Here is a 10300-nt window from a genome sequence, read left to right as displayed (position 1 = left end):
AGAGCAGAAGCATCCTGCTTCTTTAGGAAGAACTAGAGAGAAAAGTCCTGTGGATATTTCAAGGGACAGTGAAAAGTAAGTGGTTCACATGTACGTCATCCTTTTTGAGATTATTCATTCAAAGTGTATAGGATCTTATGACAATTTCTAAATAGAGACAATATTTCTAAATAGAGATTTTTAAGTAGGCTTAATGGGCATGAGTTTGAGCAAACTCCAGGAGATGGTGAAGGACAGGGAGGCCTAGCGTGCTGCAGGCCATGGGGTCGCAAAGAAGTCAGACATGACTTAGGAACTGATCATCAACAACAGAGAGAATAGCCAAGCACTTAAAAACAGATCTCTGGATGCATCAACTTTGAAATAAAAAGGGCATGAAAACAAGCATGATAATAAAAGAATTAGTCAAGTCAAATTAAAAAAGACTAAATTTTAACATAATGTATATAAAATATGTAGCAAAATAATAAAAATAATCTTTCTTTATACTGTTCTACACAGCTTTTCTATTCACCAGTTTATCAAATTCATGAAGTAATTATTTCTGTGGACTGATATTTTTTAAATACAGACTACTCAGAATTGCTATCATAATCAATTTTCTTTTCATAATTTTTTTCTTTCACATTTATTTGTTTCTGTAACACAGGTGAAGTTGAATTCCCAACAGGGATGTATGTGAGTAAATTCATCTACTGAGTTTGTAGAGCTTGCTTGCGTTACCAGGTTGGAAATGTGATAGACTAGACAGCTTTGCCATTTGAAGGACAAAATTCTGTAGAATTCAGCAGTTTTGGAAATGCTATTAAGCAGATTTATAGTAATCTGTTTTTTATAAATTATTTTCTAAGAATACACATTCAATATTTTAAAATTATCCACTCACTAAATCAAACTTTATAGAATGTGTATATAATTCAAAAGCAATTAAATATATTATAATATTTTAATTTATGTATGTTAAACATCATAATTAGCAAGTTTTCAGGAATTATATATGTGCCTTGAGTATAAGGACAACTCAGAACTGTGTAATTTGGGTCATATAGGGCTTGTGATTTTACAGTATTAAGAAAAAAAAAGGTTCTTTTCTAAAAGGGGACCATATTCCATAAAGTTTTCAAAGTCAAATTTGGAAGAAGCATGCCTTAATTCTTAAGGACCTCCTGTAGTCTACAATGTAGGACGGATTGATATAAACAGTATACTTAACGTAAGTCAGTTTTTATCACTCTAATAGAAGAAAGCATTTCTCTTAACTCAAGTTAGGAAATTATTATACATTTTTATATATCTTTATATAAAAAGTTACAAGAGCAAGCATGTGACACAGGAAATGGAAGAGTAACAGCGGTATTAGAGAATGCATGCTTTTTACAATGTGTCTAATTAAAAGAATATTTTTCCAACTCAAATATCCAGTACTGACATGCAGGGTATTTTCTTAAACTGTCAGTCATATTGCTAAATGCTTAATCAAAAATCATTTCTATTAAAGGGTATGAATGGTAAAATACCTGACCTCAAAACTATTTCTGAAACTTGGAATCTTCTTTTGATTAAAAAAAAAAAGGAAATGGGGGTATATAGGAGAGACAAAAAAAAATGAGATTTTTTCTTATTGCAATCTAGTAATTTTACTTAGTACTTTTGGCTGCATTTAATGATATTACAACAACAGATGTTTATAGTCCATAAAGCCTCTAGCTGGTGTTTCCATGGTCCATATTTTCACTTTTCACTGTAGCATGTTCAAAATCACTCAGGAACGCACTATTCTCAAGCAGTCTATATAATGAAAACAATGTACATGTAACACAAAGTTCATCCAAAAGTGTGGGTTTTTTTTTTCACATATCACACAATGTACAATTATCTAACAAAGACATAAAGCAACATAGAAACAAAGTGAAACCGACAGGAAAAATAAAGCTGGGATAGTCTCAATCAGGAACTAATTTCTTCTTCAAGTTTCCAGTAAATCTCAAAATGTATTTAAAAACTAAGGAGCACTTGGTGGCCTGCAACCAAATTACGAAATGAACATATCATTGTGCAGCGGGGAAGTCTTGCCGAAGTAATAACAAATGTCTGTAATTCTTAAGTTTGGATAAAGGCAGTGGAATGAATTTAGAAATATGTCCACTTTTCACAATTCACTACAGAATTTCCTTTTCACAGTCCCCATGTTTGTATAAATAGTTCTTCTCTGAAAATAAAACACAGTTAAAACATTTTCTCCCAATGAAATATGCACACAAATCCACCAATTTATCAGGTTAACATAGAGCACAGAAAAGCATTCACCTAATTCAAGAATAGTTGATAGGTCTGAAGAGCTTTGAATAGATTAACTGTCAAGTAAATGTAACTGGAGACAAATTAGTCTAATAGAGACACAGACTATTAAATGCTAAAAATAAAGCCATTATGTTACCTGATAACAAAAATAGATGTACACATAGACAACTGATATTTATGGAAAGTTTTACATTATCAAGCATTCAAATTTTATATTATAAAATTTGACATAACATGCTGCATTTAATTTAGATGAAATAAGCTACATATTCATGCAAAAATAAAGAGTGTGCAAATTGTATCAGTACCACCAAATAGTGTATGCGTTTTGAGTAGATATTGCCAAATTAATACAATTATTGCCAGTTTTATATGTTGACTTCAGTTATATTGAGACAGTAATCAATTTTTTAACTATGAGAACCTTGGATTTCTTTTGGTATTTCTTTTAAGAGTTCACTAATTTTTGTATCTTTACCTTAAAGCATATAAAGTTTAATTTATTGACTTAACATCCTTTTAAATTACATTGTAGTATAATGCTTGATGGTAAGAATATTAACATGTATTTTAAAGTTACGTCTACTAAGAATCATCCATCCATCAGCATTGAATCCAGTATGTTTCTAATCATGAAATGTTATGAAACACATATCTCAAGAAATAATGCGTAAAGAGCACATTTCCTAAAAAACTGCAAGACGACTGCAACAAAACAAAACAGAATACAATGAAGCGGGAGGAGGGGCCAAGGGCACGTGCTTACCTTGAATTTTCTGTTTAGACCCTAGTTGTGTTGTATTCAGATTCATGTTTGCTTAGAGACCCAATGAGGCAGAACCTGGAATGTTACGGCTATTTCATTCAACAAAGTAATATTTTCACAAAAAAATAAATATGCACACAAATATTTACTTAAAAGCATTCCTAAAAATTCATAAAAGTGTGGAAATAGATTTTTTTTTCCATCAGCATGCAAAAATATCTAATCAACTAAAAATAGGTTTCTGAGGTTCTGAATTGAGGAAGTGTGAACTTTTATAAAATAAACTAAATGCTAGTAAACATGCAAAGCAAAACAAAAGTAAATTGGATTTGGGGATTTAAAATCACTTTTTTTTTTTCTAAGTTTAAATTTTCTTTCCTCAAGACTTTTATTAATTTGAGGGCTAATAATACAATATAGATAATATTGCCTTCATATCAAAAGGAAAATGTTTTTACTAATGCTTGCCACAATTAAATATAAATGTTTAAGGTTTTCAGCATACCACGCTATCAAACACAATCTGTAATATAAGTATTATGTGGTATGTGGGAAAAAGTATTTTAATGTTCATACCAAAAATATAATGCATTATATCGCAAAATATGTTATTTTTACATTAAAATTGTTCAGCAAGATGGGTTAACCACCTTGGTAAGGCAATTAATTCCAAATATCGTCTCACATCTTAAAATATAGAAATATTGATGAGAGCAACCTTTATCATCACATGGAAGAAAATGAGCCATATAAATCTGCAATATAAGTTAACACCAGATCTTTTATAGAAATAAATATTATATATGTATAGAAATAAACGAAATCTCTTTGGTCTGTGTAAGCACACCTGTATGTACCTAAACGGGATTTAGGAAAAATATAGATAGCAGGGAAACAAGGAAAAGAAGAGGCAAACTCTGTAACACTACGGTTTGTCATTAATGAAAGAGAAACTGAAATGGGAAGACAAACTAGAACACAATATGCTGGAAGCAGCTCAGTCTTCAGGTTATACTTGTCATCAAAAAATCTATAGATACTGACCGCTGGACGGCTTTCTCGTGGCGGGACAGCCTGTGACTCGTGGTGGGCACCTCCTCGATCTCGTCGATGTCACAGGCGTCGGCAGCCTCCTGGGAGTAGTTGTGTTTCATGACGAGGATGTTCCTCCTGTTCACGGGTGGGATGAGGGGCTTGACGGGCTGTGTGGGCATCTCGGTCAAGACGGAAGCGTCTCTCGTGCTGAGGTTGCTGCGGCTGCCTTTCGCACTGGACAGTTGGGAACCACAGTGATGGTCGTGAATGCATTTGGAAGAGGACCTCCTCAGTTTATGGTAGTTTTCAAAGTCGTCGGCCACATCGGCAAAGTCAGCTGTGGCTCCCGTCCCTCTGAGGGTGCACAGCTCATAGTGAGGAGGCTCAAACACCTCCTGGAAAACTGTCTGGTCAAAGTCCGATTTCCTTTGGACATATTTTTTACGAGGCTGTTTGATCTGCACAATGACAGAAATGATAATAAGGATGATCACAATGCAGGAAGTCACGCCAATGACCGTCCCGCTGGTGTTGGTCAGCTGGTCCAGCAGCCCGGCCTTCCTCTTTTCTACAGGTCCAGGGAGCGAAAACAACAAACAAACAAAACAAGAAACAACCCACCACGCATTAATACAGCAGTTAAAGTGTACACTGAGAACTTCAAGATGAAACAGGCTGAGCATAAAAATTTTCATTGCCTTAAACATAAAATGAGTCTTTAAAAGACACAAAGAATTTCACAAGAGCCCTATCTGCTAGCATCAGAAGCAGCCACCACCATCCACCCCCGCCACTGCACAGCATCGCTCCCTTAAATGTAATATATGTTCTGGAGAAGGTCTTATAAAACCTTCAGGATGACATCTGGAAATCAACTGGCCATGTTAAAAACAGTAAATTCTTTTTCTCATTGGTATAAGAAAACTCACACTTGCCACCAATGGGAATATGAACATACCTATATTGTTTTGAATTTATTCTTGATGTGGATAACTGAAGTCACAGTTTTCTGATGTCAAAAGGTTATGATTATACTTTAAGACAGACACTTCTGGAATGCTGGCATGAGGATTTCTGTGGGTCTTTTCCCCAATGAAACAGTTTTGGCAAAAATTTTAAAAGTAACATTTAAAGTTTCCAGAAATTGAATGGCATACAGCAAACAGAGGTACATACATTCAAGAAAATCTACTAAATTTCCTTAAGAACAGGAATAGCCTGTGGCCTTTGAACTCCTCCACCCTCAGTTCATCCTGATGGTTTCTCTCCCTATGGGCCCCAGTTTGGAGCTACAGCACCCACCCCACCAGCAAGGGCAAGCCGCCAGCATTTCTCTGGGCCCTTTCCACCCCCAGATCCATCCTGCAGACTCTCCATCCCAGGCAGGACTGGGGGGCCAATGCTGGGCCCTCCTCTCCTCCCTCCAGGCCCCACTGGTAGGATAGAAGGTCTACACCTGGACAGCAGGATGACCACACCAGGCTTCGATCACACGCGCCCCAGCTCACTCCGAGCACGGAACTATCTGAAGGGGCAAGCTGAGAAGACCAGAGGTTACCGTCCTCAGCCAGGGCCTGATTCATAAAGCGCGAGTGTTCCTCCCAGAGAAGTGAGCTGCTGTCCCTGCCTCCTCCATCCCCCCATCAGCGCATAGAGAGTTGTGGTGACAGGTGTTGCCCATGGAGAGAGGTGGGCCACAAGAACCACAGCAACAAATCCGCTTGAAGCAAGTAAAGCCAATCTCTAACAGTGCTGTATGAGGTTCTTCACAAAACATTTAATTCCCCGTCCATTCCAAAGTGGTTCCTTGGACACAACACGGATCATCGCCCACATCCTCTAAATAACTGTTGCCAGGTCTGCTTTTCCTGATGATTCTGTGACCAATAGGTACTGTGGTAATGTCTCTCTGCTTTAATATTTTAATAGAAAATATTTGACTTTAGGGCTGCCCAGGTGGCACAGTAGTAAAGAATCCGCCTCCCATTGCAGGAGATGCAAGAGATGCAGGTTCGATCCCTGGGTTGGGAAGATCTCTTGTGGAGGAAGTGGCAACCTGCTCCAGTATTTTTGCCTGGGAAATGCCATGGACAGAGAAGCCTGGTGGGCTACAGTGCAGAGTTGAAAAAGAGTCAGCCACAGTTGAGCAACTGAGCATGCACACACACTGGACTTTAAGTATGGAGCGTTATTAGCCCCCCCCCTTTTTTTTTCTTTGCAAACTGGTGAACATAAGATCTGAACAGAAGAGGGTATGTGGTACTTTGAACTTAACCAAAACCTGCATCATTCATAACCAAGCCAAGAGTTTTGTTATTCAGTTGCTAAGTTGTGTCTGACTCCAAGACCGCATGGACTGCAGCATGCCAGGCTTCCCTGTCCTTCACCACCGCATGGACTGCAGCATGCCAGGCTTCCCTGTCCTTCACCATCTCCTGGAGTTTGCGCAAACTCATGGCTATTGAGTCGGTGATGCCATCCAACCATCTCATCTTCGGTCACCCCCTTCTTCTCCTGCCCTCAATTTTTCCCAGTATCAGGGTCTTTTCCAATGAGTCAGCTCCTCACATCAGGTGGCCAAAATACTGGAGCTTCAGTCTCAGCTCTCTATGTAAACAAATCTTTGTGTACAGGCCACAGAAGGAAGCTGGATCAAAGGAAGATATTCTCATTGGAAAGGAAAAAAAGCATTTCGGTAAGGAAAACTGAAGTCGAGGTAAGCGCCTTTAGGTACCTGAGAGCCCTAAGGTTCCCTGCATACACCTTCATCTCTAGACTATGTGCACAATGTTCCATGAAGACAGACTGGGACTGACGGAGAGGTGCAGACACTGACGAAGGAGCTTCTGATAGGAAAGCCGACTTTGCTTGAGAAGATCCAGTGGCCAATCCACGGTGCTGCAGCTCCAGAAGGGAGATCAGCCAATAAGCATTTCTGTCCATGGGAGTCTCCAGGCAAGAATACTGGAGAGGGTAGCCATTCCCTTCTCCAGGGGGATCTTCCCTTCCCAGGGATTGAACCTGGGTCTCCCACATTGAAGGCAGATTCTTTACCATCTGAGCCACCAGGGAAACCCACTCAAGTGTAAAAGATAGTTCATTGTGTGTTAAGGAATGCAGAAACAACATGAATAAGAGCCAAGAAAAAGGCCTACCAATCAATTCTAAAACATATAGGAAGTTCATAAAGCCAATATACAATCTATTTTTAAGATGGGCTGATGCATACGAACGCTGGATAAGCTTCTTCCCACACTACAGATAGAGAGATTTTGCCAAGTCCAGGGACTCATGATTACCTTTACAATGATTTTCATCCCAAGGGTACACACAGTTCTGGAGTCCATTGCATACCAGCGTATTGTTAATACACATGTTACTGTGGCAGAAGAAAGTATTGCCTTCACAGGGAGCTAAAAGGGGAGAAGAAAAAGATGAAGAAAACAGTTTTAACTGATGTTCACAATTGTAAATCACTCACATCACAAACCTAGAAACAAAAAAGATTAGTATGATAATTCGCCATCAAGTTGAGATAAATGATAAGACAGACATTCCATCCCCAGAAGTGTTGCCATAGTGGTAATTATTTCTTGTGCTACTAACAGAGCTGGCATTCTTCTAGATGTGTTCAGCTTAAAAAACTGGCACAGGAGGTTTTCCATCATAAAAATGAAGCACTCTATCAATGCGAGTTCTTCTTTTATTTTTTTAACTTTTAGCGAAACTTCAGTGCTGACCACATGCAGAACATCATGCTTTACACTGAAATTCTGTATGTATAAATTTAACTGTCCTGTTCAAAAAATTTTTAGTTTAATGGAAATATTGAAATACTTTGGAAAGTGTATGCTTACAAAATACTAATGAAGAGACTATATACTAAACCAAACCCTATGATCTCATTTAAGCACATGAAAGAAGCAAGGAATATCATGGAAATTCAGAACAAGGGAAAATTTATCTTGAACAACATAAGAAAAATACATATCATTCTCATTGACTTTTAATATGTAATATGGTAATAAAATTAGCCTACTTGGCATATATTTCACACATTCTACTAACTTTAGGTATGATGGCCTAGGATCTCCAGATTATAATTCATGTTGGGTAAAGTAAGAATTACATAACTTGGTTATAAAAATACAAGAACTACTGATGAGTCTAATAAAGCAAATTCTAACGTTAGATATGACTTCATATCTGTCATGGAAGTTTCTGTTATCCTGTCTTTCAGCTCATGTATTCTTTCCTCGACTGTGTCCCATGTACTAATGAGCACAGGAGGTTTTTTTTTTTTTTTTACAAAAATATTACATCATTTTCCATATTACAAAAATAATTTCTTTCATTATCAGAATAATTGGTTATTTATAGCGAATCTCCAGAGTAATACTGCACAATGAATTACAGACTCTAGTGCTTTAAAGTAATTTTTGTTTTTGCCTTTTTAATCATCCACATCTCATAAAATGTAATTCTAGTGTTTATCTTTGTCAATAATAGTTCCATAACCCCTTTCAGGACAGGTATCCCCAGAAAAACCCATTAGAAACAAAACACAAAATTTACAGTGGTTCATCAATCAGTAAAGTTTTTATCAGTGATCAGTATTATCTAACAGTGCAGTCATGTTATAATTTTCACCTTCAAAACCATATATTGTGCTTGTTTTTTTTAAGGAAAGTTATCTTTTTAAAATGTATTTTCTATATTAATCAAAATTGTTAGGAAAATGCTTTACATGAGGTATTTTAACATTCCCAGAGGAATAATTTTTTAAATGATCAAGTTTTGAAAACGAAAAGCAACATAACTTGAACCAGGCACTCCTCTGACTTTCCAAGCCCTTCCCCCTGCTGTCTCCCTCATCCCAATTCCCAGGAGAGTTTCTCCTCACTTTTGCTTGGTTTGCCTTTAAGTTCCTTGTTAAATAATAAAAAAGATGTAATTGTCATTTTGAAAAACAGAATTAAATGTAGATGCAGCAGTCATTTTGAAAAGTATCAGGCTTAACATTTTATTTGACTCCTGCTTTCAACATGGTGTAAAGCTTTTATAATGTAAAATGTAATGATCCAATCTATTACTGCAAAAATCTGCTTTTCAGTACGGAAACTACATTTGAATTTCTGCAGTCAACCATTTTGCAGAACTAATATGGTCTGTTTAGCAGATAATGAATGTTGTCAAAATGTGTAAGTAGAACAAAAAAGGAGTTTTCTGCAAATAGATTAGAGCGGCCTAAAAATGTAGAAAACACTTACTACCTGATAAACTGCAGTGGTTTTGAAAGTACAGCTAATCCATCAAGTAAAGAATACCTTTAAAAGATCATAAATATGCTTTGACCTTGTAGAAAGAGGTGGAAAAATTATTACAATTACTATTAAGTAGGATGGGCTTGCTTTTAAAATTTTAAATCTCTAGGTAAAGATAGCATTGCATTCTGTAACAGTGAGGTAGAACAGGAGCTTAGTAAAGGCACTAAAGATTTGGATTCCAAATTCTCCAAAAGTGATTTTGTTTCTGTTTCTGCTACTTAACGAGTCTCAAAAATGTCTTAGAAAACACCAATGTGTCAGTCAGTTATCATTAAATACTGGTGGTTTGACTGGGAATGGAACAGGGCATTTAGGACTGTCAGTAAATCATATTCCTGACACATTACATCAGATAATTATGCAAATATTCCAGTTAATTGAAACCATCCTCACTTGCAAAAAAAATTACTATTCCTCTACTATTTCATTTTTCCTTCCTCACCTTTGCTAACATTTATACAATTGCCAGGCAAACAACAAACAAACAAATAAGCACACTGTGCTGTGGCTAAGACACAAATCATCACAGCTTCTGCTCCTTGAACAGAAATGAATCCTGTCTCATAGACACCAGAAACAAAGTAGGATTGGATTCCGAATTGTCTTTATATTGTACATTTGAATATTTCTCTCATCTAAAATGTGAACGCACAGTAGTTCATTAAAGATTCTTGTTTTTACCTCCTGCTAAAAAAAACTAAATGGCACCTTCCTGCCTCCCAAATCAAGGTATGTTCTCACAGTTCCTTCAAGGATGTCTGAGGACATACATACATTCAGCCCATAAGCACTTCCCATTGCTTCCCACATGCTCCTGAGATCTTTGGTTCATTGGCCACTCTATTCCCTTCCTCTCTCTGTGTCCTAGAAA

At 36.9% G+C, this 10300-nt stretch overlaps 1 protein-coding gene across 1 annotated transcript in view; it reads right to left on the bottom strand.

Annotated features, from left to right (window-relative positions):
- Positions 1-1430: 1430 nt before the first annotated feature.
- NETO1 (neuropilin and tolloid like 1) overlaps positions 1431-10300 on the bottom strand; it is a 100811-nt gene continuing 91941 nt past the window's right edge. The window contains exons 8-11 of the mRNA XM_061130796.1: positions 7402-7515; positions 4112-4670; positions 3068-3142; positions 1431-2209 (exon numbers count right to left, since the gene is read on the bottom strand). Of these exons, the coding sequence (XP_060986779.1) occupies positions 3082-3142; positions 4112-4670; positions 7402-7515 (734 nt within the window). The 3' untranslated portion in view covers positions 1431-2209; positions 3068-3081. The remainder of the gene's footprint in view (positions 2210-3067; positions 3143-4111; positions 4671-7401; positions 7516-10300) is intronic.

Source organism: Dama dama, chromosome 27 (assembly GCF_033118175.1).
Source record: "Dama dama isolate Ldn47 chromosome 27, ASM3311817v1, whole genome shotgun sequence".
Lineage (NCBI taxonomy): Eukaryota > Metazoa > Chordata > Mammalia > Artiodactyla > Cervidae > Dama > Dama dama.
The sequence above is the reverse complement of the archived record's forward strand: the minus strand, read 5'-3'. Positions and strand labels throughout refer to the sequence as shown.